The sequence below is a fragment of the Nicotiana tabacum genome, chromosome 12 (genome assembly GCF_000715075.1).
Source record: "Nicotiana tabacum cultivar K326 chromosome 12, ASM71507v2, whole genome shotgun sequence".
Classification (NCBI taxonomy): domain Eukaryota; kingdom Viridiplantae; phylum Streptophyta; class Magnoliopsida; order Solanales; family Solanaceae; genus Nicotiana; species Nicotiana tabacum.
In genome coordinates, this window is record NC_134091.1 from 59,924,919 (window position 1) to 59,952,348 (window position 27,430).

Here is a 27,430-nt window from a genome sequence, read left to right on the forward strand (position 1 = left end):
GGTAGGCGCGCTTTAACTTTTTTCATTTACAAATTCGCATACGTAGCGTGATGTTTAACATTCAATAAATTAACTCAATAATCTCATATCATATCCAATAGCTTTAAAATAATTCCTAATTTAATTACTCCCCATAATCACGGATTCACTTGCGTAGCGCGATAGTGACATTTAATAAATTTTAAAATTAATTTTCTCAAGCACAAATATAGTAATTTCTCAAAAGTATTATAAATAATTGATTGTCATGATTTTAGATTCGCTTGAGAGGCGCAATTATGATAAGTTAATTAATTTTGTTTCGATCACATATTTGTTTGCGAGGCGTGGTTATGACAACGTATTATTCAAATCATTCTTTAATAATTTTAATAAATAAAAGCAGATGGGTAAAACATGAAAATCAAATAAAAACACAGTTTGTCCAAAATTAATTCACGTCACGTTGTGGTTTAATAAAGCGACCATGTTAGAACCACGAGACTCGAAGAATGTCTTACACCTTCTCCCCGGTCAACAGAATTTCTTACCCGAACTTTGTTTTCGCAGACCAATGATAAAATAGTCAAATCTTCCTTTGAATAGGGATTCAAATAAAAGGTGACTTGGAACACCCAAAAATCAAATTCCAAATGGCGACTTTGAACAATAAAATAATCTCTATTTCAAATTGTCACTTTAATTGGAAAAACTCTTTAACCCACAACAATCCATAACATATATCTTTTGTGGTAAAAAAGGGTGTGACACTATGGGTTAGATAATAATCCCGTTGAGTTTTCCACTTAAATTGTCTTAATTTATCTGATTTATTAATTGACAAGGTATATTACTCATAGTATTCTCCCGAAATACTACTCGTCTATTCATGCTAACATAATGCCTATATTCCTATAGAATTAGGATTAACAAGAATGCATTAGTAATTCCTGTATAATAATCAAGCAAGACGATTAGGTATATCCATGCCCTAACCGCAAATCCATTCCTAATACTGAGGTTCAAGATCTTGCTCTACAATTATATATGCAATCTAGAATTCCCTCTCCCAAGTTCAATCCTAGTTTCATAGATAGTATTCAATTGGTAATCAAGCAATCAAATAATTAAGCGCAAGATTGAATAAATAAACCAATATGATGAAATAATAAGAACAATTCAAGCTTAAGACACAACGTTTATGTAGCACCCCACAACTCTAAAACTAATAAATTGTGAATTAATGGAAGTGAAGAGAAGAAAAACTAATTAGAAGCCTTCTCCGAGCGTGGTTTGTGTTCTCCCCTCCAATGTGACGTGTTCTCCTTCCAAACATATCTTAGATCCCCTCCAAATTAGGTGTAAGACCCATTTTATACGAATTGGGACCGTATAGAGCCGAAAAAACATTGTCCCGGACGAATAGGAAAACCCGCAACACAGCATCCAGACCGGCGCAAGGCGCTAGCCTAACGCTGGAAGTAGTGAGCTTTGCGATTTGAATCCTACATATGTCAGGTACGTTTTTTGCCTTCTTTCACTATTTGCTTTAAATTGTATTTCTCTTTCTTTCTTGTCTTCAACTTGGGGGCACAAATACCAAAAGGGTGTCCCACCTTTTTCTTCTAGTTTATTTTCCTTCTTTTTCTCGTTTTTTCCAATTTTGCTCCAAATCTTTTCATCTTCACACCGCTTTATTCCTACACAGTTAAAATATAACATTAAACATAAAGTAATATAACTAGTACTCAAAAGATGATTAAAAAATGTGAGACAGCAATGATTAAATATATGTATTTTTTACCGAACATCACATTCTTATATCATTTTGTAATTGTATTCATTGATGATATTTTGGTATATTCTCGAAGTGAAGCAGAACATGAACAACACCCCAAAGTTGTGCTACAAACACTTAGAGAGCGAAAACTTTATTTCAGTTCTCAAAATGTGGGTTTTGGTTGGGCATAGTTTTCTTTTTGGGACATGTAGTGTTACAAGATGGGATTCAAGTTGATCCAAAGAAGATAGAGGCAGTTCGAGATTGTCCTCGTGCCAATACTCCTACAAAAATTCGAAGCTTTTTGGGACTAGCCACATATTACAAAAGTTTTGTGGAGGGTTTCTCAAAGATAGCTCCATAAAGGTTTGTGGAGGGTTTCTCAAAGATAGCTCCATGTTGACACGATTGACTCGAAAAGGTGTTGCAATCTGGTGGTAAGCTGAGTGTGAAGAAAGTTTTCAGAAATTAAAGACTGCTTTGACTACGTCTCCAATTTTGAAATTACCTACAAGTACAAGCGATTTTACTATTTATTGTGATGCACCTTAAGTCGGATTGGGTTGTGTGTTGATGCAGAATGGCAAAGTGGTAGCTTATGCTTCTCGATAGCTAAAGAACCATGAAAAGAATTATCCGACTCACGACTTGGAATTGGTTGCGGTCGTATTTGCACTGAAGATTTGGCGTCACTATCTTTATGGTGATCGCATGAAACCTATACTGATCATAAAAGTATGCAATACATATTCAAGCAAAAACACTAGAACCTGATACATCAACGGTGGTTTAAATTACGTAAAAATTATGATCTTACTATTTTGTATTACCCTGGGAAGGCGAATATGATGGCAGACGCTGTGAGTAAAAATTCTAATTGTAGTTTTGCCCGATTCACAACAGAAGAGCGGCCTATGGTTATGAATATTCAGATATTGGATAATCAGGGAGTTCAAATTGATCATATAATGCCATGCAGGTTACTTGCGAGTATGGTGGCACAATCATCCTTTGATGGACAGGTCAAGGCTCGTTAATATGAGGATCCCCGTCTTGCTAGACTTTGAGATTGAGTGCAGAATGGTGGTGTTAAATCATTCATTGTTGATGGCGATGTGTGTTACGTCGACACAATAGACTATGTATTCTATGGTGGATGATAAATAATAGTTGATTTTTTGAAAAGGCTCATAGCTCCCGATACTCCATCCGCCCAGATGCTACGATAATGTATCAAGACTTGCGTGAATTGTACTAGTAGAAAGGTATAAAGGAAGATATTCTAAAACATGTGACTAGTTATGTAAAATATGAGCACTAAGAACCTGGTGAGGTAAAGCAAAACTTGGTTATTCGTGAGTGGAAGTGGGAGAGAATTACCATGAATTTTTTAATTGGCTTGCCACATACTTTTAAAAAAACATGATTCAATTTGGGTGATCATGGACAGTCTCATGGAGTCTACACATTTCATACTGGTTCGAATTACTCATACCACAGAATAGTTAGCAAATATTTACCTCCATGAGATAGTTCGGCTTTATGGTGTGCCTATTTCTATAATATCATATCGTGGTGTACAATTCACTGCTGAGTTTTGGAAATCCTTTCAGAAGTCGTTAAAATTCACAGATTGAGTTAGGCACAACTTTTCATCTGCAAATGAACGGACAGTTCGAACGGGTTATCCAGATCTTGGCAGACATGCTTAGAGCTTGTGCGATTGATTTTGGTGGTCATTGGGACAATCAGTTGTCGTTTACATAGTTTGCTTATAATAATAACTACCAATCAAGTATACCGATGGCACCATTTGAAACTCTATATGGTCGCAAGTGTCGTTCACCAGTTGGATAGTTTGAACCTAGTGAAGCACAACTATTGGGTCCGAATTTGGTTCAGCAAGCTTTGGAGAAAGTAACATTAATACGAGAACGGCTTCGGACAGCACAAAGTAAACAAAAGTCGTATATAGAGAAGAAAGTTTGTGATTTGTAGTTCATGAAGGGCGAAAAAGTCTTTTTGAAGGTGTCCTTTACCAAAAGGAGTCGTGAGATTCGAACAGAAAGGCAAGCTAAGTTCGAGGTATATTGGTCAGTATGAGATTTTAGATTGATCGGGTCGGTTGCGTATAGACTTACTTTACCTCCGAGGTTATACGTTGTTCATCACGTATTCCATGTGTCTATGCTTAGACGATATATTCGTGACGATAGCCATAAGATTCAGCTCGAAGTTGTGGAGCTTGATAAAAACTCAACTTATGAAAAAGGTCCGATAGCTATTCTTTATAAGGAAGTGCAACAATTCTTGATAAGCAAGTGCAACTTAAAGTAATATGGCACAACCATCCGACAGAGGAAGCTATATGGGAGCCGAGGCAGACATACAAAATACGTACCCGTAATTGTGTATGCTTTTATACATCACTGCATTATGTATGCTTCTTGATATAATTGGAGCATTGTGTATGCTTCAATGGGGTAATGTGTATGCTCCATCATATATTTGAAGCATTATGGTGCCATCGTGGACTCAATGTTGGTTAATTTCCTTCACTATCATTTATGACAAGTCCTTAGTGTAATATGTTGAAATGTGTGTACTCTTGTTAGGTAATATTAACTCTATTAATACATATATATTGTGTTGTTGTATAACTATTGTGCTTATTATATCATGTTTGTTGTGGTATGGTTTTGTATTTTTTAATACTTGTTTCAAGGGTAGATCGAGAATCTTACTGGGTTATGCATATCATTCACTCCTTAGCTGCATGTCCATGTAGATACAATTGCTAGGGACGAGACTAGTAGCTGACGAGCTTGTTCAAGGTGATTCTATTGGTGAAATGATGGCCTCCGCGATAAAGTCATGTTAGTGTGGAATTGGGCTCGAAATATATTGTTTGAGTGCTCGTTGATTTTTTCTATCGATCAATTAAGGATTTGATTGGATAAATATTTCCCATTAAATAATTATTAATGAGTTTGAACTTGTATAAAATTGGTTCGCCTGGGGTGGTGTTAAATGGGTGCCAATCAAATCTAGAGGATAGTTTGGGACGTGATAAAACTAATCATGAACTCCGAGAAGGCTTATCACCACCTAACCTTTTTCTCGAAGGTTTTGCCAAGTGAGGTGAGAGCAAAAGTAGAAGGTACTACCGTCTAAATGGCCAAGATTAATGAGAAGGGGCACCGTTTAAAATGTCAAAACAATTTCGTGAAGTGAAGCTGCCCATTAAAACTGCAGTTTTCATTTACCCTTTATAGCGGCAATCCACCTTTAAGCTTTAGATTAGGTTGTGATCTGAGCTTTAGATTAATCCTCCTTAAGCATCTTCCGAGTCCACTTTGTTGATATCATCCACATCCACATCCACATCCACATCATCTATGGGTATATCTTCACTCTCGTAATCAAAGGAACCTGAAAATGCAGCAAAACTAGGTAAAGATCACACCCAAAATATTAAAGTCTACTTATATTTAGAAAAAGCATGCAGCTCTTCTAGAATAAAATATATACATCAAACTAGAAATAGGAGACTCGAATGTGGACTCTAGCATACAAGATATCTCTATGCTAAAAACACGTCAGCTATACTTGGTTAAATTGCAGAGTACCCGTGTTGAGAGTATAAAAGGACATTACAGAAAAGAAAATGTGAGTGCATATAAGGTAATATCCACAGTTTTTACTCAGCAGAAGGTCTCTACAGCTGCAGATAATGCAAATTTTGAATCAATCAAGTAAGGCAATTCAAAAAAAAAAAAAAAAAAAAACATGACTAACCTAAATATTTGTAGTTCTAACAAGGAACGCAGGTAAAAGCTATCACTCTTCAAAGGACTACGTATAAGATTTTTGCTTGTCAGTTCTTAATGTACACGTAATGTACCTAAACTAACCAGAGCTTAAGCTTTAGCATCAGTTCATTCTTGCACTAGTTAATTGAATCCTTAGCCACGGCCCACGGTCAAACACATTATATATTCAATTGTACTCTAAGATGGCTCTATATTTTACGCCAGAGAATTGTTTTTCAGGAGGAAAAGTGTGAAGGCTCTATATTATATGTCAGAGAATCGTTGTCCAGGGGAGGAAATGTAAATAACCACTAATTCAAGTGTTAGAACTTGTGGTTTCTTCTCTTCCCATGTCATAATAAACAAAGAGTAGTAAAACTTCAACCATTATCAGTTGAATACAGATAATGGATCATAAATCACAAGACTAAATAATTTTTCCGGTTAAATAGAGGAAGAACATTTACATCCTGAAACAAATGAGGCTGTACCTGCAGCAGGCTCCCTTGATTCTGGCATTTTATTAAGAACATACTCGAGTTCTAGAAACTGTAATAGAGCTTCTGTCTGAGGGTTTTTATAGAAACCTGTGAAGGAAACAGAAAGGTGAGAAAATCAACATCCACTGCTATAAACTATCTTACAACGTACCACTAGGTAGAGAAAAAGAACTATAACTGCAGAAGTTAATCTTGTATCTGATAGTTCGAGACTCATACTGTCCATGCCAAAGAAACATTAAAAATGGGAAAATCCATTGGTTTCTCTCTGGAACAGTTGCGAAACGGAAATGATAACAACACAGGAAGTTAACACCACCATTTGCAGCAAAGCTTGGACACATATAATACGACTAAAACACTGGTATTACGAAAGCTGCAACAGGTGTACATAAAGAAACGCTCCTTTGTATTCACCAGAGAAAATCACTGACCAAATCACTTTATGGTTAAAAGAAGTCAGATAATTAGGAGCAAAGATAGATATTGATCGGCGATATAAAAGGGGATGAAGTGGCTTTAAGAATAAAACAACTCAACAACAACAACATTATACCCGGTATATTCCCACAAGTGGGGTATGGTAAGGGTAGTGTGTACGCAGACCTTACCTTACCTTATGCAGGTAGAGAGGCAGTTTCCGAAAGACCCTCGACTCAGGTAAGCATAGTATCAGTAAAGAAATGCAATAATGAAAATGAACAAGTCATGAAAAGGAAACATAAGCAATAGCGGGATAAAAGCAATATCAAGTAATAATATAAATCCAAGGATAAGACACAACTCGAGTAATACTAAAGCTACCGGTATGTAAGGATAATCCGCTAGACTACCTAAAGGATAATCCGCTATACTGCCTACTAAACTTCTACTCTAATCTTTGACCTCCACAACTTTCTATTAAGGATCATATCCTCAGTAAGCTGAAGATGCGTCATATTATGCCTAATCACTTTTCCCCAATACTTCTTAGGTCTTCCTCTACCCTTCTTAGTTCTTAGACCCACCGTGTGTAACCTCTCACACCTTCTCACTGGGGCATCTGGGCATCTCCTCCTCACATGCTCGTATCATCTCAGTCTCATTTCCCGCAACTCATCCTCCATGAGGGCTCACCTTGTCCACGAATGTCTTCATTCCTAATCATGTCTCTCCTAGTATGCTCACACATCTACCTCAACATTCTCAGTTCCGCTATTTCAACTTCTGGACATCAAAGTTCTTAACTGGCCAACACTTAATACAACATAGTCGGTCTAACCACCACCAGAGGCGGATCTACCTTAGGCGAAGCGGTGTCATGACACCGCTTCGCCAGAAAAACATGTACATATAATTAAAATGCAGAAATGAAAATAGGTTAAATAAAGTAAACGTGAGACCACTTGACACATTGCCTTTGTAGCAGATTTGGTCAAGCGCCGCAGATGTTTGGGAGATGTCAGGGGTTCGAAACCAGACAGCTTCATTTTCTGTTTTAAATTGTTTTTTGTGTCATGTATGAAATAGAAACTGCGTTCGGTGGAGTTTGAACGACTGACCTATTAGTGTTATGAGAGAGACTCTCGACCAATATGTCAAGAGTCAAATTTGGTTAATATAGCGATAATAAATTATTTGGTTGGTATTTCAAGTTTTTTTTAATCATCTTTTTGTCCTTTCCTCTTCTCTCCCGGCATGAAATTGATTAAGAACGATTTGTGGAATCAAATAAATGATTATTTTTGTGTGTGATTTCTTGGTCCTTTATATAAAAAAGGTATTTAATATTATTCCTAATGAGGTTATTTTGATACATTTTTATAAATGAAAATTCATCGATAAGAGTTGTCGTAATATACCTGAATTGTGGTTTATTATTATGATTTGAACGGTGTTTTTTTAAGTATGATATTGTTAAACTGAATTGTTAGTCGTTCACTACTAAAAAATTGTGACACTGCTTACGAAAAATCTTGTGTACGCCACTGACCATCACTCTGTATAACTTACCTTTAAGTTTTGGTGGCAACTTCTTATCACATAAGACACGGGAAGCAAGCCTCCATTTTATCCATCTTGCTCCAATACGGTGTGTGACATCCTCATTGATCTCCCCATTACCTTGGATTACTGACCCAAGATACTTGAAACTACCCCGCTTGGGGATGACTTAAGTATCAAGCCTGACCTCCACTACATCCTCATGAGTTAAGCCGTTGAACTTGCACTCCATGTACTCTGTCTTAGTCCTGCTCAACTTGAACCCTTTAGATTCCAGGGTTGTCTCCAAAACCTCCAGCTTGGCATTAACTCCACCTCGCGTCTCGCCAATCTATACTATATCATCTACAAATAACATGCACCATGGCACCTCCCTTGAATGTGATGCGTCAATACATCCATCATCACGACGAATAGGAACGGGCTAAGTGTTTGATCTCTGGTGTAACCCCATCATGACCGGGAAGTATCCTGAATCTCCTCCTATTGCCCTAACCCGGGTCTTAGCTCCATTGTACATATCTTTAATCGCTCGAATGTACGCTATAGGGACACCTCTCGTCTCCAAACACCTCCATAAAACTTCTTTTGGAACTTTATCGTATGTTGTCTCCAGATCAATGAACACGTGCCTTAGCAGCTTAATACTCCTGTAATTGTCGCAGATCATCGTACTCCACCTCTATTTCATCCATCATGCTCCAATACGGTGTGTGACATCCTCATCGATCTCCCCATTACATTGGATTAATGACCCAAGATACTTGAAACTACTCTGCTTGGGGATGACTTGAGTATCAAGCCTCACCTCCACTAAATCCTCATGAGTTAAGCCGTTGAACTTGCACTCCATGTACTCTGTTTTAGTCCTGCTCAACTTGAACCATTTAGATTCCAAGGTTGTCTCCAAACCTCCAGCTTGGCGTTAACTCCACCTCGCGTCTCGCCAATCAATACTATATCATCTGCAAAATAACATGCACCATGACACCTCCCTTGAATGTGTCGCGTCAATACATCCATCACCACGACTAATAGGAACGGGCTACGTGTTGATCCCTGGTGTAACCCCATCATGACCGGGAAGTATCCCGAGTCTCCTCCTATTGCCCTAACCCGGGTCTTAGCTCCACTATACATATCCTTAATCGCTCTAATGTACGCTATAGGGAAACCTCTCGCCTCCAAACACCTCCATAAAACTTCTCTTGGAACTTTATCGTATGTTGTCTCCAGATCAATGAACGGCTTAGTTCCACAAACCTCCATACAAGCCTCTCTTTCTCTCCCTATAATGTTCCACAAACCTCCTTATAAGATGAATGGCTTTTGTGGGTGACCGCCCCGGCATGAATCCAAATTAGTTCTCGAATATAGACACTCCCCTCCTTACCCTCATATCTCCACCACCATCTCCCAAACTTTCATAGAGTGGCTTAGCAGCTTGATACTCCTGTAATTGTTGCAATTTTGGATATCTCCCTTGTTCTTATACAACGGGATCATCGTACTCCACCTCTATTCTTCGGGCATTTTGGATGGCCTAAAAATAACATTAAACAGGCTTGTGAGCCACTCCAAACCTGCCTTACCCACGCTCTTCCAAAACTCCACCGGAATCTCGTCGGACCCGGTCGCTCTTCCCCTGTTCATCCTATGCATAGCCCACTCCGCCTCTTTGGCCTTTATCCGCCTATAATACCCAAAATCTAGGCAACTCTTGGAGTGCTCCAGATCACCTAGCACAATGTTCCAATCCCCCTCGTTCAAGAGTCTATGAAAGTACGTTTGCTATCTTCGTCTAATAAGCGCATCTTCTACCAATACTTCTTCTTCTTCGTCTTTGATGCACTTCACTTGATCTAGGTCGTGGGCCTTCCTCTCTCTCACCTTGGCTAGCTTATATAGCTTCATGTCCCCGCCTTTCCCCTCAAGTTCTTCATACAAGCGTCCAAACGCTGATGTCTTTGTTGACGTAACCGCTAACTTTTCTTCCCTCTTAGCCGTCTTGTACCACTCCATGTTCGTCCTCTCCTCCTCGTCTTTGCTCTTTAACAACTTCAAATGCGCCGCCTTCTTAAGAATAAAACAACTCGATGCTGTAATTAGTGATAGACCAACAAGTAGAGCAACACCTTTTTAATGTTCTCGTGTGACCACCGTCTGAACGAATACTTCATTTCAAATATCATTGTTCAAGTTTACAGTTTTAAGAGAAAACCAATTATTTAGAATGCACGGGAGTACAGATTGCTCAATGACAAGTAAGGTCATAAATTACTTTTTGGTTAATTTAGATGTTTGGAAGTCTTACAGTGAGATTCACAGCTTTTAACTGTATATCATAAGTGGAAGAGTATTATGCTTTAAGAAAGATAGACATTAGTTTGGCCTGGTAAAAATGGAAAGCATGGCATTCAATTTGAAATAGTATTATGGTTAACTGTATTCAGAGATTTCAAAATGAAGATACCAGTGAGCTTCTACTGGACAGATTTCTATCTCACTTGTTCAATAGTTCCAAATAAACTCATTTTTTATTCTAGAAGACGATGACAGACACTCAATCAACTGCACCAAGCATCTTATGACACAAAAGAAAGTAAGCACATAGATAATGTCCTGGTATACAGATCATCACCGTGGAAGACACCATTAGCAACAGGGTGATAAGGATTGTAGCATGGTGCAGTCTGAACAAATTCAAACGGTTTGGATCCTCTTGTCTGCAGCTTATTTCTTACAAACTGGTGGCATTCTTCTGTGTCGAGATGTACATCACTACAATAAAAAAGGAGGGAGTTGTGTACAAGCTGATTTCCTGAAATACAATAAAAAACAGAACTAAGAAATGTACATACCTATAGTTTGCACTCCTGATTGTCAAGGGCAAGACAGCATTATACTTTCTTGTGATTGCCAACCATTCTTCATCAAATTGAAGTTCATGAGGTCCTGGTCCGGACTCAATTTCAATAACCTATGAAGCTCAGCCACCCAAATCAAAACATTAACTTTATGTGTGAACTGTAGAAAAGGTCCGTAAACAGGGTGCAGAGAAATACCTGCAAAAACTTTCTACCAGGGAGGCACTTGTCAAGGGCAAGAAACTTTGTGGAAGGACCATCCTTCTCATGCTGAACTAAAGCAGCAAATTTGCAGTGCAGATGTGCAGAAAACCAGTAAGAAGGCGTCAACTTTGCCAGTAATTCTGCAGCAGGTCTGCTTCCCAGAGTTCCTTCCTGAATCTGAAAGACTACATATCTTAAATTATCAGAGCATTAAGGGATCGAAAAAATAAAGTAAAAAAGAATTCTGGACTTCAGAAGACAAATAACAAGCACAAAGTCAAAGAAATGTACACATATATATGTGCTACTTATGGCTTCAACACAATTTCTATCAACATAACAGATATCTAGATATGTTCTTGGCGTAGAGAACTAAACTAACAGGAAGTCCAAGGATAACAAAATATTAGACCAAAGAGTCGTCCATTTAAATGTGAAAGGGAAGAAAACAAGTGAGAGTTGAGACAATCAGGTTGCTCCAGGCGATAAAACACTCCACTCCAACCAACCAAGAGGTTGGCAGTTCGAGTCACCAAGGGAGCAAAGTGGGTTCTTGGTAGCAGCCATTCTTGACTTACAAGGAGGAGGTTTGGGAGGTGGGGTTTACTATATCCGGGGAACCAAAAAAAAAAGGCAGTAGTAGTGGTCTAGGACGTGCTGAACCTCCTAGAAAGGAATGCCATGGAAAAACCACTAACTTAACCTGGAGGCAGAAAAGCACACTACACATGACTTTAGTAGGGAGCTGAAATATTTGCAGATGACAAAATGCACCAACCAACTACATATCTTGTACACCTGCAAGATTTTTCTATTTTTTTTCATTAGAAAAATTGGAACTTGATCTGTGATCACAAGAATGTCTCCAGCAAATGGCATACCAACATTTACTCCAGATGTGCAATTACAGCCATTGAGCAATTTGAAACAAAATGAAAAGGGAAGTCCAATGAGCGTCATTAGATAGTGTTCGGATTAAATAACAACCAAAGGTGCAACTTGGGTCTATTTGCAATACTCAAGAAAATTGAGTATTGCGCTGTGTCATGAACCATTTGTAATGTAAGCATACTCAACACTTCTACGGCTAAGTTACTGCTAGTATTGTCAAAGGCGCGCTTAAGCCCTGAAGCGAGGCTCAAAACATGTTGAGCGCTTCGCCTCGCCTTGTGGGCGCTTTAGTATCGCATCAAGGCTCTAAGGCATACTATTCCTTGCCAATGAGTGTAATCATGAAAAGACGACATTAAACAATTAATATTTCACTTTATCATAATTTTTTTCCAATTTCTTTGTACGTATATTTGTTTTTCATGCTTATAATTATTAGTCTTGAACTACACATACATATTTTTACTTTTTCTCCAGTTGCGCCTTTTTCATTAAAGCCCACGCTTTATTTGCGCTTAAAGCCCCAACGGACCTAAGAGCTTTTTTGCGCTTTTCGCCTTTGATAACATTGGTACTGCATATGATGATGACTATAAATTGAATAAAGAAATTTTGTCTAGTATTATTAGAGAGAAAGTGCTTTCAAATATTGGTAAAAATCAACTATGACCTGAAACAAGCAGACTGTTGTAGACGAGAAGAAAAACAAGGCCTCTCATTCCACAGAGGATAGCTTTTAGGCATGTACTCATTTAGGAATTTTGAGCAACAAGGTCAAGCAAAATGCACCACAACCACATATAAGCAGAGTTATAAACCTTTTTCCTTAGAACAGCCAACAGTCCTAGCTTTACTTAAGAGTAGTTCCTTCAAAGTCGATGTAAAGAAGGAACAAATTCAACAAGGATGGAAGATATTTCTCCTCCTAATTGTGATTAAGCCATGTCAAAGGGCTTAGATTCTAGCAGAGACCAGATTAATCATTTTCCAAGAGAAAAGTGTTTACTCAGGGATGCCACAACAGAAAGAGGAGGAGGCAACAAAAAGAAAGAATGCTTCAAGTAAAGAATATGAAAGTCATAAAATATTCTCTCAGTTATTTACCGAAGAATGGTGTTGTTTTTATACAGAGAGATAGCTATCAAAAATACGAAATAAGAATAAATCAAATAACTTGATTACAGCAATTACGAAGAAAGAGAATCAATAGAAATGGTAACAATATCAGCCAGCTGGAGCTAGTCTGGAGCTAGCATAGATGTTTCCTTATTACGCCCCCTCAAGATGGTGAGTCGGACAGAAACACCAATCTTGGATCGAATCTTCTCAAAGGTAGTACGAGACAAAGATTTGGTAAGAGCATAAGCTAGTTGATCAGCAGAGGAGATATGGGAAACACGAAGCACATCGGCTTGAATCTTGGAGCGAACGAAGAGATAATCTACTTCGATGTGCTTCATACGAGAACAGAAGACTGGATTAGCACAGAGATTAGTAGCTCCTTGAGATCTGTCTCCCCTTTAAAAAGGCATTTTGATATCCTAAAAACAGGTTCCCCATCACCCTTCTGAGTCACAATCTTGTAGACATTTCCTATGAGGCTAATAGGTCTGAAATCTTTGAGTTGAATTGCTCATTTCCTTTTAGGAATAAGTGCTATGAATGAGGCATTAAAGGACTTGACCATGTGGCGGTGATTGTGAAATTGATTAAGAGTCCCCATGACATCCTGCCTAATAGTATCCCAACATTTTTGATAAAAAGCCATAGTCAGTCCATCAGGTCCAGGGCTTTTATCAGGTGCACAACAATTGATTGCATTTACTACTTCCTCCTCTTCAAAAGCAGCTTCCAGAGCGTCCTTCTGCTTAGCGTCCAGGCTTCCCAGTCCTTCAAAAGTAGCATTAGGCCTCCAGCTCTCATTCTCAGAGTAAAGCTCCTTGTAGAAGCCCAGAATCCCACTTTTGATTTGTTCCTTGTCTTCAATTATATCATCTCCTACTTGTAACCTGTCAATACAATTGTATCTCCTATTAGAGTTGGCAATTCTTTGAAAGTATTTAGTATTCATGTCCCCCTCCTTCAACCATAAGTATCTAGATTTTTGCCTCCATGATATCTCTTCAGCTTTGGCTAACTATTGAAGCTCCATCTTCAATTGCATGATCTTGCTAGATTCAGCTTGTGTTAGCCTTCCTTCAGTTGCCTACTCCATTAGTAACAATTCTTCTAGAGCTTTATGTGTTCTTGTGCTTACTTTTCAAAATATCTCCTTGTTCCAGGTAACCAAATCCTTCTTCAACAGCTTCAGCTTTTGGGATAGAATAAAATCTGGAGAGCCATTCACCACATATCCCTGCCACCATTGCTTGATCAAGTCACCAAACCCCTCATGTCTTCTTGCCTTATCCAAAACTTGAATGTTGATATGTGGTTTAAAGATCTACTAAATTGCTTCTATTGGCAAAAACTACTTTGGGGAGAGCTCTCTGATGAACCAAGTCAAATGAATCATTCCACTCGGTAGAGATTAGGAACCTATCAATTCTAGAAGCCTGCAATGAGTTTTCACCCCTAGCCCATGCGTAAAAAGCTCCTTGCAAAGGAAGGTCCACCAAACCCATGTCTTGAATGAAATCAGAGAAAACCTTCATAGCCCTTGTTCTCCTAATGCAGTTGAGTCTTTCATCTAAAAGCGACATACATTAAAATCTCCACCTATTACCCAGCTGTCATTCCATAATCCTCTAACTACGGCTAGTTCTTCCCAGAATTCTACCCTCCCAATTGGAGCGAGGGCCATATACCCCTGTAAAACAAAATCTAAAGTCAACTTGTACCCCCTCCAACATTGTAGAAATAGAATATTTCCCTTGTTGTGATTCAATGCAAGTCCATTGTCTTTTGTCCCATATGATGATAATTCCTTCACTTCTGCCACTAGCATTCAATTCTGCCCATCCTACCCATCTTGAACCCCAAAGATCTCTAACTACAGCTACAGAGCAACTTTCAGTTTTTGTTTCCTGTAAACACAATAAATCAGGTTTCCATTTTTTAATGAGAGACTTTATAGTACTTCTCTTGCTCGTATCATTGAGCCCACATATGTTCCAACCGATTAATTTCGCTTTCGTTCTGAGAAAGCCTTGTGATACCTGCCCCTAACCGACCCTTCTCCCTTTTCATATGTAACAGTGCATACCAGCTTCTTGGTTTCTTTTTCCCCCTTCTTCTTGGATTTCTTCTCCCCATTTTTCTCCTCCCTTTGCAGTAGCTTTTGGGCTTGCCTCTTATGCTCCATTCTAACAATCATATCAAAAATTTCACGCTCGAAGCCCGTAGAATGGACTCCGAAAGCCTTGCATGCTTTGGTCATAGCAACCTTGGTCCAATGAGAGGTCTCAATAACCTGAGGTGAGTTGATTAAATGTTGCCCTTGAGAGTTCCCCTCATACCATGGTAAGGGCAGGAGCTCGCTACCCGAAAGAGAAGACACATCTGAGTCGTTAAATCTGACCATGGAGAAATTTGGATAAGGAAAAGATTTGGTGAGAGAAAGAGATTGCATGAGTTCAGCTTCATCGTCTGCGTCTTCTTCACCTTGGTCTGAGTATTCAGAGTTGCACCTAATATCGGGTACCAGCTGATTTGTGACTCCCTTTTGTAAAGGCAGACCTGGGGTTTTTGAGAGCTGTTGAAGTTGGGCCGACCAGTGACTCTCCATTCCATCAGCTTCTTCTTTTTAATAAAAGAGTTGGGCCTCTTTCCTTTCTTCTCTTTTGAGTAATAGTGGTGGCCCATTAGTAAATGAAAATTGACCTGATTGTTGGCTTTAGTATGGACCGGGTTGTGAGATGGGCCAGCCTGAGAATTTGATTCAAATTTTAAATCAACTGGCGTGGATTTCATAGCGTTTAACTCTTTGGACCTTTGGTCTCTCATGTGTGACCTTCTGCCCTTTCCGTCGCCGGCTATCTTGACATGCCCGTCTAGAATAATTGAGATTTCAAAGACCATATCACCCACAGCCAAATCGATCTTGCAAGGAGGTTCTGAATCTGAATCCTTGATGCAGATGCGAGCCCAGAGGTGATTACTCTTTTTCTTCGTATCTTCATCGGAATCTATATAGCCACCACATTCATCGCCGATGAACTTTAGGATTTTCTCATACCACTCATGCAATGGGATGCCAAAAGCCCTAATCCATCGGTGACCTGATATTTGCTCTGAAATTTTAAGATCCAAGACCGGTGACCACCAATCTAGAGAGAGTCGTATGCCATTCCAGAACCAGTCACCAAACTTGACCCTCTCCGCCTCCTTCGAAGACAAAAGTTCAAAAAGTAAAAGACTGTGAGCAAGAGAAGAAACTCTCGGACCAGCCGTCAATGACCACTGACTGGTGAACCATTTTTGCAAGACCTCCGTAGATGGGTTATGACAGAAGGAGTCGTTGAAGGCACCAACAAGGCAGCAAGAGAGGAACTGCAAATTTGTTTCTTCCGTTTTGTTCTGGGTTTCCATCGCCGGCCATTTCTGTAAGTTTGCAGCTTGGATGTAAGATTTCTCCGATGATGTGAATCTCTGAAGGTCTGGGTTAGAGCTCCCCAGAAATCTGGTAATTTTATCAGCAACATCGCACCAGCCCAAGTTGTATTCTGCCTCCGGGATTATGACTGTTGATTTCCTATCGCCAACCCATTTCTCGATTCAAATGTAACGCTCATAAATGTTGTAGTTCTGATAGACCCTATGTAATAAGTTCTGTTGTTTTCGTCCCCATTTCCTGTAGAGATCCTATGTACCTCTAGAAGCCTGTCGTAAATTGACGCATATCCATCGTAGATTATTCTCGTCAATCTTAATTTTGCTGACAAAACGAGCGCTCCTCTCGGTAAGAAGGAACCACCTGTAATGACCATTGTTAATATCTGTGAGTTCAAAAGATTTAATCCCTGCGTTAAAGATAACATTTTCCCCATGTTAAAATACGACTAAGCTGGTACCGGAAAAGGAGTTGCCATGTCAGAAAAGCTAAAGGTTGAAAAGTACTTTTTTTAGAGAGAAGTCAGACCTTCTCTCTCTTTTCCCCACTTAGTTTCTAAAGTCAAGTATGATGAAAGTTGTTGGTGATGTGCAAGAGAAACAACAGAGTCGGATGGTGCAATAGCCAAGGTTTAGGAGTTGGATTTTGTGACAACAAAATGTGTAAGGTGAGAAATTGATTTAAAGAAGTTATTCTTTAAGCGTGTTTTCATAGGATGTGTGTGATGGGATGGAACTGAAGGAGGTTGATTAGTAGAGGTACAGTGAGTGAGTGTTGACTTGCACCTGTTGAGTTGGCAACTGCTTCGCTGGTTGTTGAAGAATCAGTACCGGAAGATCCGCTTGATGAAGGGGACAAGATTGAGCATTGCAATGTGTCACCAACTGATGGCGAAATAAGAGAATTGAGAGAGAAAGAATTGTCAAAATGATTTGATTTAATAAAATAGTGATTAGGAAGCTACACATTAATTTTGTCAAGGTCAACTTTGGGAGATTGAGCTGGTAAATCTTTATATGGAAAGATAATCTCAATAAACTCCACATGGCGAGAAATAAAAACTTTTGACTTTATAACAAAATTATGCACTTTGAGTCTTACTATATCCTAAGAAAATACAAGGAGTGGAACGAGGCTGTAATTTGTGACTATTATAAGGCCTAAGCCAAGGATAACATAAACATCCAAAGACCCGAGGTTTGAAAATATTTGAATTTTTGCCAAACAATCAAAAATATGGAGTACCAAAATTAAGAACAGAAATGGGCATCCGATTTATGCGATAGACAACAGCAATAAAGGCATATGACTGAAAGAAAAGTGAAAGATTGGCTAGATGAAGCATAGTTAGACCATCTCTACGTTGTAGAGATAACGCCGTTCAGGATGATTTGATTTAATAATATAGTGATTAGGAAGCTACACATTTATTTTGTCAAGGTCAACTTTGGGAGATTGAGTTAGTAAATCTTTATATGGAAAGATATTCTCAATAAACTCCACATGACGAGAAATAAAAACTTTTGACTTTTCTTGGTCATAACAAAAATATGCACTTTGAGTCTTACTATAACCTAAGAAAATACAAAGAGTGGAACGAGGTTGTAATTGTGACTATTATAAGGCCTAAGCCAAGGATAACATAAACATCCAAAGACCCGAGGTTCGAAAATATTTGAATTTTTGCCAAACAATCAAAAATATGGAGTACCAAAATTAAGAACAGAAATGGGCATCCGATTTATGCGATAGACAACAGCAATAAAGGCATATGACCAAAAGGAAAGTGGAAGATTGGCTAGATGAAGCATAGTTAGACCATCTCTACGATGTAGCAATAACGTCGCTCAGCATGATTTGATTTAATAACATAGTGATTAGGAAGCTACACATTTATTTTGTCAAGGTCAACTTTGGGAGATTGAGTTAGTAAATCTTTATATGGAAAGATATTCTCAATAAACTCCACATGACGAGAAATAAAAACTTTTGACTTTTCTTGGTCATAACAAAAATATGCACTTTGAGTCTTACTATGACCTAAGAAAATACAAAAGAGTGGAACAAGGTTGTAATTTGTGACTATTACAAGGCCTAAGTCAAAGATAACATAAACATCCAAAGACCCGAGGTTTGAAAATATTAGAATTTTTGCCAAATAATCAAAATATGGAGTATCAAAATTAAGAACAGAAATGGGCATCCGATTTATGAGATAGACAGCAGCAATAAAGGCATATGACCAAAAGGAAAGTGGAAGATTGGCTAGATTAAGCATAGATAGACCATCTTTACGATGTAGCGATAACGCCGCTCAGCGTGAGCATTATGTTCAGGAGGGTGAGGGGTTAGAAAATGAGAGAATCCATGACTTCCAAAGAAGAATCGAAGATGGATAAACTCCCCGCCATTGTCACGGTAAAGAGAGATAATTGACTTTTGGAAAAACTTTTCAACTGTGGCCTTGAATTTTGGAAATATTATAGGAACATCGGATTTGTTTGTCATCGAGAAAAACCAAATATACTTGGTTAAATGATCAACAAATATAAAATAATATTTATAGCCATCAATTGAAACTCCAGGTGAAGCACCCCAAACATCAGTGTACAAAAGTTCCAATGGTTTTGAGCTAGACAAAGTAGAGACGGAGAAAGGAAGTTTATGCATTTTATTGCATTTGCAGGAATTACAAAAAAAAGATGTAGAAGAAACAGTAGACATTGAAGGAAAATTCGTCCTAAGACTTTATTCAAGATTCTATTGGATGGATGACCAAGGCGATGATGCCAGCAGATCATAGTGACTTTAGAAGCAACATTCACTTGAGGACGAGAAGATGCCAACAAAGCAGGAATATCAGTTCGCCATTCACAAACACAACTCTTAGGCAGTCCGTCCACTAGTGGATCCCCCATGCAAAAATCCTTCACAACAAAGTTGAATAATGAGAACTTAACAGATAAAAAATCATCACAACAGAGACTATAAACAGATATAGTCTCAGATACTCCCTCTGTTTCAAATTAGATGAGGTACTTTTTTTTAGTTTGTTTCAAAATAAATGACACATTTCTAAATTTGGAAATAATTCAACTTTAAACTTCATTTTATCCATTTCATCCTTAATGAGAAACTTTTATAACCACACAAATGTCATGGTCCCACAAAGCTTTTACCCCTTAAGCTTTTAAGACCACAAGTTTTAAAAGTCTTCTATTTTTTCTTAAACTACGTGCCGAGTCAAACTACCTCATCTAAATTGAAATTGAGGGAGTATAAGATTATGTTTCATGGATGGAACAGAAAGTACATTTTGAAGAGACATTGGCTTTTGTGAAGAAAGCAAAGATAAAGATCTTGTATGGGTAATCAGAAGAGTATTACCATCACCAACAATGAATACCATAATAATCTGAGTGCAAGGAGAGATTGGACAGATTAGTTGTCACATGATCAAAGCTCCAAAGTCGGTCGACCAACAGGGTGTATTTGTTGTAAAGTAGTAGCAACATTTGCTTGTAGCTGTTGAGAAAAGACTTGAGTTGGCGAACTAGAGTTGCCCATCCACGGAAAAGCACCCAATAGGCTACAACAAATCTTCACAGTGTGTCCTGGCTTATCACACGGTTGGCATACCACACCTTTATTTTTATTTTATTTTTTTGATAACCGTGGTGTCCGGGCCAACTTGCGCGCACCTCGACTAATTCCACAGGATACCTGCCACCTGCCACCAGCAACAGGTACCAGGTAGCTCTATCCACCAAGGCTTGGATAGATGGGAAGAAATCACCTAATATTTGCCTACCACACCTTTATTATCCCAATTGTTGTTAGTAAACGAGGATATGTTGGGATAAAATTGTTGCGACCGAAACTGATTGTTCGAGTTGCCTCCCTGATGGTTCAATCTTTGGCTGCAAGACTGATTTGGGTTGCCTTGTTTTGCAACAAAGTTAGTTGTGATTGGTGTTGCAATTGTAGTATGTGTCGATTCATCCGACCCTCAAATCCAAGCAACTTTTGATGAAGTTCCTCAATAGAAATTGCAGAATCTCTGACTTGAATAGTTGTAGCAATGAAATCAAACTCTAGGGGAAGGCCATTGAGAATATGAAGCACAAGATCATCAAGTGAAACAGGAGATCTAGAGCTTGCAAATTGATCTGCTATTTATCGAACATGTTGAATGTAGGCAGTAATCGTCATGTAGTACTTCGATACTTTTGCGAGACTATCTCGGAAACTCATTAGATGTGCACGATATGGAGTTGCATACAAATTCTTAGCAGTGATGACAAAAGGCACAATCTCAGCTGAAAGTGAAAATCAAAGCAGTGCGAAGAAGACTATCTTGACGCTTCCAAAAAATCGAACCTGGCTGAGAAGCAGGAGGTGTCAATGTATTTTTCAAAATCATAGCCAACAAGAGAAGACTCCCATTAGGTATGCCAGGAAAAATAGTTGGTGACGTCAACTTGATTGGGGTAAGAGAACCAATATTAATGGAAAAAAGGTCAGAAGAACCTTGAGTTGCAGAAATTATCGAAACAGAGGAAGGTGATTTATCTGATTGAATGTTTCTTTAGGCATTATCGGATCCTCTTGAGCAGGAAGATTCCAATGTGCATTGATGAACCACTGAGTTGAAAAAAAAAATATGCCGTATGGTTTTCCTGCTCCGGTGTAAGTTTACAAGAACGCAGGTAAGGCAGGCTTGGAGTGGCTCAGTGGTTTGTTTAATGTCATTTTTAGAACGAAGAAAATGCCTGAAGAATGGAGGTAGAGTACGATAATTCCGTTGTACAAGAACAAGGGTGATATCCAAAATTGCAGCAACTATGGGGGTATCAAGTTGTTAAGTCATACTATGAAAGTTTGGGAGAGGGTGGTAAAAGTGGGTGAAAAATGTGTGTATTTTCGAAAACTAGTTTGGATTCATGCCGGGTCGTTCGACTACGGAAGCCATTCACCTTATAAGAAGATTAGTGGAGCAGTATAAGGAGAGGAAGAAGAACTTGCATAAAGTCCCAAGGAAGGTTCTATGGAGATGTTTGGAGGCTAGAGGTGTGCATGTAGCTAACACTAAGGTGATTAAGGACATGTATTTGGAGCTAAGACCCAAGTAAGAATAGTGGGAGGAGACTCGGAACACGTCACAGTATTTATTTGCATTGGCGATGGACACTGACGCGCCACATTCAAAGGGAGGTGTCATGGCGTATGTTATTTGCAGATGACATAGTTCTGATTGACGAAACGCAAGGCGGTGCTAACGAGAGACTGGAGGTTTGGAGACAGACCCTTAAGTCTAAAGGTTTCAAGTTGAGCAGGACCAAGACAGAATACTTGGAGTGTAAATTCAGCTACGTGTCCCAGGAAGCGGACATGGACGTGAGTCTTGATACACAAGTTATGCCCAAGAGAGGAAGTGTCAAGTACCTTGGATTAGTAATCCAAGAAAATGGGGAGATTGACGAGAATGTCACACATCGTATTGGAGCAGGGTAGATGAAATGGAAGTTAGCATCTGGAGTCCTGTGTGATAAGAATGTGCCACTGAAACTTAAAGGTAAGTTCTATAGAGCGGTGGTTAGACCATACTATGTTGTATGGGACAGAGTGTTGGTCGGGCAAGAACTCATATATCCAGAAGATGAAAGTAGCTGAAATGAGAATGTTAAGATGGATGTGCGGGCATACCAGATTAGAAAAGATTACGAATGAAGATATTTGTGAAAAGGTAGGAGTAGCCCCATGGAGGACAAAATATGGGAAGCGATGCTAAGATGGTTCGCACATGTGAAGAGAAGAAGCATACATGCTCCAGTTATGAGGTGTGAGAGATTAGCCTTGGTGGGTATGAGGAGAGGTAGAGGTAGGCCAAAGAAGTATTGGGGAGAGGTCATTAGACAGGACATGGCGTTGCTCCTGCTTACCAAGGACATTACCTTGATAGGAGGGTGTGAAGGTCGAGAATTAGGGTAGAAGATTAGTAGGTAGTCGAACATTTTTCCTTTTCTTTCACATACCAATAATAGTCGAACGTTTTTCCTTTTCTTTCGCATACCAGTAATATTAATCTTAGTCTGGTATTTTTCTTATTCTTAGATTGCTATTACTAACTGTTGTTTTCTTATTATCTTTCGCTTAGGTTTTCTTAGTATTTTGTTGTTGTTACTACTTGTTGTCACTACTTAATGAATCTTTTGATTTATCTTGTCTACTAACCAACCAAATACAACAAGTGTTCTCCCTATCCTTATGTTTTCATAGCATCGGGCTTATTTTATGGTTTTTTATTGCATTTCAACTATTTTCTAATTCTTATGATGTTATTATTTCTTTGGTTTATGTTTGATGGTACTAATATATTGTCCCTTCTCTTCTCGTCTTCTTAAACCGAGGGTCTATCGGAAACAGCCTCTCTACTCCTTCGGGGTAGGGGTAAGGTCTGCGTACACACTACCCTCCTCAGACCCCACTTGTATAAAAAAGAAAAAACTGTATATGTGCACATCTGGGGCATATTAAGGATAACTTCATGCAACAAGGGCATTAAAGGAGAATTTCCCCGTCAAACATGAAGAGTGTGTGTAACGACAAATACAGTGTTCATCACAGACAAGAGAACCTCCTGGAGAACTGTCAATTAGAGAATAAGTTAATGGATAATATCTCACTACTCAAACAATTCATTAATGGAAGACAGCAGAAATTATATTTTGCTCTGGTTTTTACCTTGTGTGCTCGTTCATGCAAGTGTGTGTGTGAGAGAGAGAGAGAGAGAGATATCATGTCTATGTATCATATAAAGTTAATAAAAAAAGCATATAAAAGGACTAAGGTATTTTCCATTAGGATAAGCAGATCTGCATATAAGATTTTATCTTAACAAGGTATATCAGCCATGGAAAAAGTGAACCCGCTAATGATTACCTCTTGCTCAAAGAAAGGCTTCTGACGAAGAAGAGCTTTCAAGTTCCCACAGTCAGTGATGCCAACAGGCCAGTCATGTGAAAGAAAGATATCAATTGGTTCCTCAACTTGCAAGAGCTTGTGAACATCATACTCACGAACATGATATATAGATCGAATATCCCGTTGATTATAAGGCAGCTTCTCATAGTGCCCTGCCCAATATCAGGCACGTCACAGATAACAATTGTGTATATCCAACTTCAAGTTTTTAAAGCTTATATTCAGTAGCAAATCTAGAGGAGCTAGGAACAGTCAATTAGTCCACTAATACAACTTGCATTTTGGCAAAACCTACAAGGTTGCTTTCACTAACACATCAACACTAAAAATGCCAATATCTAAATCCAGGTAATATTTGCAAAGACTGACATACCCCGATTGTAATCGTGTGATTTATAAATTCCGGAAAGGCCACCAATACGAACATTGCCAAACTTGATTACTCCAGCAAATCCAAGGAAGTATATCTGAGGTGCTGCCCATCCTCCATAGTACCTGCATGCACAAACAACCACTGGATTAGTTAAGCAAGTTGAGGAAAGTAGCATACTAAAACTGACGTATCCTAAAGTAGCATACATTGACTGCAGCTGTCATATATGGAGACCAACTTACAATTCCCAAAGGTAATTGGATGCTTCATGGTTTCCTCCAATAAATATAGTTGGAAATGGTGCTACTTTCTCTCCTGAGTAATACTTCCAGAAAGAGTTCATGCTCCGGTATTTAAGTGGCACATTTAAGCTTTCCAGATCCTTCTCATTCCTAACAGCCTGTTTGCACAAATAAAATATCTCAATTCATACTAGTCAAGCTGAGGATTTAAGTGTTTTAGAGCATCAAACTGTTGAAACTGCTCAGCCAAATCAACACATTCAAAGGCCAAGAATGATTTAAGCATCATTAATAATGGAATCTCATATCAATTACCAACATCATGAAGCATAGAAGATTCAAAACACCAAAAAGATGTATTAACAAAGAATGATTCAAAATAACGAAGAGCACAATTAAACTGAATAGAATCTGTTACAACGAATGAGCTAACACTAATATTCCAGTGAATGAACCATAAGCATAGAAGATTCAGAACAACAAAATCCCGGTGTAGTCAGTATTGGTTGGTATATGTAAAGAAAATGAGCCAAAGCCCGATTTCCATTATTAACTCGTGCAGACAAATCGAATAACAACTGATGTGTCAAAAGCTAACAAGGAACAAATGTATCTACCTGAAAGTCACCACAACACAAAAGGAGATCAATCTTTATATTCTCAACTTCTTGCAACTGCAATAGGGTGGCATAGACATTATCCAAGTCTCCGTGCATACACCCTTCTACTGCTATCCTCATCTGTATTTAACACTTTTGAGCAACTGAAAATCCATAAATAAATACTCTAAACAAGAAAAAGGTGATCTCGTCTTTACTGATATTCCTCAACAAACCAGTGAAACACATAGACGCACATAAATAGTAAAGAAAACTCACTGGATAGTGTTGAATTGCAAGATTGTATACAGAGTATCTCAAGCAGTTTTAACTGCTTTCCTTGTGAGAACAAACGACAACTGCTACTAACGAGGTTCCTGTGAACAATAACATATAGACATTAATGTTATTAATAACAAACTCCTTCTAAAAAAAATTTCTTAGCAACTACTAATATAAGACTCTTGTTTACGCATTCTGCCAAAAAAACTTTGCATTTCCTCGGCACTGGACCCTGCCTTTTCTAAAACTTTTCCTATATTTTCTCAATAGCGGATGTCGTTCTTCATGGATCTATCCTACATGGCTGGCTCTACTGTTATCACAAGTAATGCTTGTGCCTTAGGCCCCAAATTTTGGGGGGCCCATTTTTTAGAAATAAGGTTTATAGGTATTTAAAAAATAATTATATTTAGTACTTTTAATATAAAAAGTAGATATTTTCATATAAAGAAAATAAAACTTTTTAGATATATAAATAAAGTAAACATTTGACTTACTAAAAAATGGGTAGATGAATTGTTTTCTCAACGTTTCAATTTAAGTTGATTTGACAATTTAACTTTTTACTCTTTTATTAGATAACGTGTAAAATTTTGCTTTTCTTCCTTAATTTGTCCAAGTTAATTTTTCTTTTCCCTAATCTCTTCATATTTAGAAACCCCTACATTTTTTTCTGTCACTCTTTGATATTCTTATTCACCTTCTTTCTCTGATCCAAGATGAGCCACCCCTGCTATCCTATTCTTTTGCAATTCACTGTATCAATAACCTTTAACTTTTAAATTCACTAGAACAAAATATCGATATCTAAAGTAGAAAACTATCCCAGCAGGCAGCACTCACCTTTTCAAATTTCTAAAGCAGATTTTCTATTGATTAGAGTTTCCAAGATCCAAGTTAGGAGAGAGCATATCATATACAAGAAACAAAACAAAATCATGAATCTCCTGTAGTTAAAAACAAAACAACCATCATGTAATCCCAATTCACCAAAATCTGAAACATCAAAAGAAAGCAGTCGACTAAAATCTAAATACTAAATACTTAACAGCGTTTGAATTAGATAATAAATTGGTGTTGGTTTAGTTTTCATTAGATTCATTTAATTAAAAAACCAATTCCGATTTGCTTTGGGTAACAGTTTTTAGGTTGTTTAGGGAGAAGCGACTTTGAATTTGTTTTTGGAGTAAATATCAGTAAAGCCAAAAAAACATTTTAGAAGCTCCTAAATATGTGAAATGAACAACAACAAATCGACAAAAACATCTTCTAAACATTCTTCAAATAAGAAAATTTGGTTGAAACAAAAGCTGAAAATTTCTGCTTTAGGTAGTGTGAGGCTTCCAAATGCACCTATTTCGAAGGGTGAGGGAGATGGGCGGAGGGGTCGGCTCTCACGTCGCTGATGGCGCAGATCTGCCTTTTGCCGCTGTCAGCCACAGATGGAGTGAAGAGAGAGAGAGAGAGAGAGAGAGAGAGAGGAAAATGGGGTTTTGGCCTGAAATGTTTAATTTAGGCTTCTGATCGCCGTGGTCCATTTTTTATACCAGAATATTTAAGATATACTTAGGGAGAGTGAGCCCGGGCTCCCGATTGCCATAAAGATTGTAAAGTTTTGTTTTTGTCCTTTTTGTCTTGCAGATAAAGTTGGTTGGAGGAGTTAAGAGTTAAAGCATCATAGTGAACCGTGTGACAGTTAATCAAAAATAATCAAAAGTCACTTGCTAATTTAGCACTTTTGATTTTGTAATCAAAATACCACTAATTGCATGACCAAAAAAGATATTCTCTCTTCATCTTTTTTTTCTTACAAAAAAGGTTACTATATCTGCAATACTTCTCTTGAAGTCATTTTGAGTTATATAATATATTAGTGCTTAATACAACCAAATATTTTTCAAAACTAATTTATACCTTGATTAACCAATTTTTCGCAAATGTACTATTTTAGTATATCAAGAAAAATATAAAGATCTTAAGTTCAATACTTATAATATCAAATTCATTATTTAATAGCATCTTAGCGAAAACACTTACATCGTCCTCACAAAGAAAAGACTTAATTAATTAATAACCTAACTTAACAAAGATAAAGTTACATTAAAAAACTAAAACAAAATTACATTAAGATAATTACCAAAATAATGTTTGCAGACGTATTCCCAAATTGATCATACTGAAAACTTTTGTAAAGTTGTTTCTCTTAATGTTCTCTTTTTCTTTCAAACAAATTTCTTTTTTTTCTTATTTTATTGAAATTGTTTTCATAAAGTTCTTTATTATACCTTTTTTGTAAAGTTGAAATGCATATTTTGTCCAACAAAGTCATGTTATTCAAGCAATATGACAAATGTTGGTTTCAAAATCAAATCTAACTCAAGA

General features: G+C 37.9%; 1 protein-coding gene across 7 annotated transcripts; it reads right to left on the reverse strand.

Annotated features, from left to right (window-relative positions):
- Window positions 1-1,103: 1,103 nt before the first annotated feature.
- Window positions 1,104-26,685, reverse strand: LOC107809977 (lariat debranching enzyme). Of its 7 annotated transcripts, none has more exons than XR_012697309.1 (13): window positions 26,402-26,538; window positions 25,892-25,995; window positions 25,046-25,143; window positions 24,785-24,907; window positions 24,168-24,325; window positions 23,926-24,047; window positions 23,511-23,704; window positions 11,120-11,302; window positions 10,916-11,034; window positions 10,696-10,835; window positions 6,063-6,158; window positions 5,026-5,191; window positions 1,104-1,679 (listed from the first exon to the last, which is right to left on the reverse strand). XR_012697309.1 is itself a non-coding variant. In XM_016634689.2 (11 exons), exons 3-11 carry the CDS (start codon window positions 24,905-24,907, stop codon window positions 5,094-5,096), a joined length of 1,233 nt encoding a protein of 410 aa, XP_016490175.1. In that variant the 5' UTR covers window positions 25,046-25,143; window positions 26,402-26,648; the 3' UTR covers window positions 5,025-5,093. The 7 variants fall into 7 exon arrangements, 1 of the variants encoding a protein (XP_016490175.1); XR_012697311.1 differs by having other exon boundaries at window positions 24,785-24,919; XR_012697310.1 differs by having other exon boundaries at window positions 24,785-24,930.
- Between the last annotated feature and the right edge of the window lie 745 nt (window positions 26,686-27,430).

Bases quoted from the DNA above. Each gene is read 5' to 3' on its own strand.
- LOC107809977 (XM_016634689.2), bottom strand. From the start codon at position 24,907: ATGAGGATAGCAGTAGAAGGGTGTATGCACGGAGACTTGGATAATGTC. The intron at 23,705-23,925 runs GTATGTCAGTCT...GATATTGGGCAG, and splicing joins ATCACACGATTACAATCGGG to GGCACTATGAGAAGCTGCCT. The intron at 11,303-23,510 runs GTAATCATTAGC...GTAGTCTTTCAG, and splicing joins AGCCTTTCTTTGAGCAAGAG to ATTCAGGAAGGAACTCTGGG.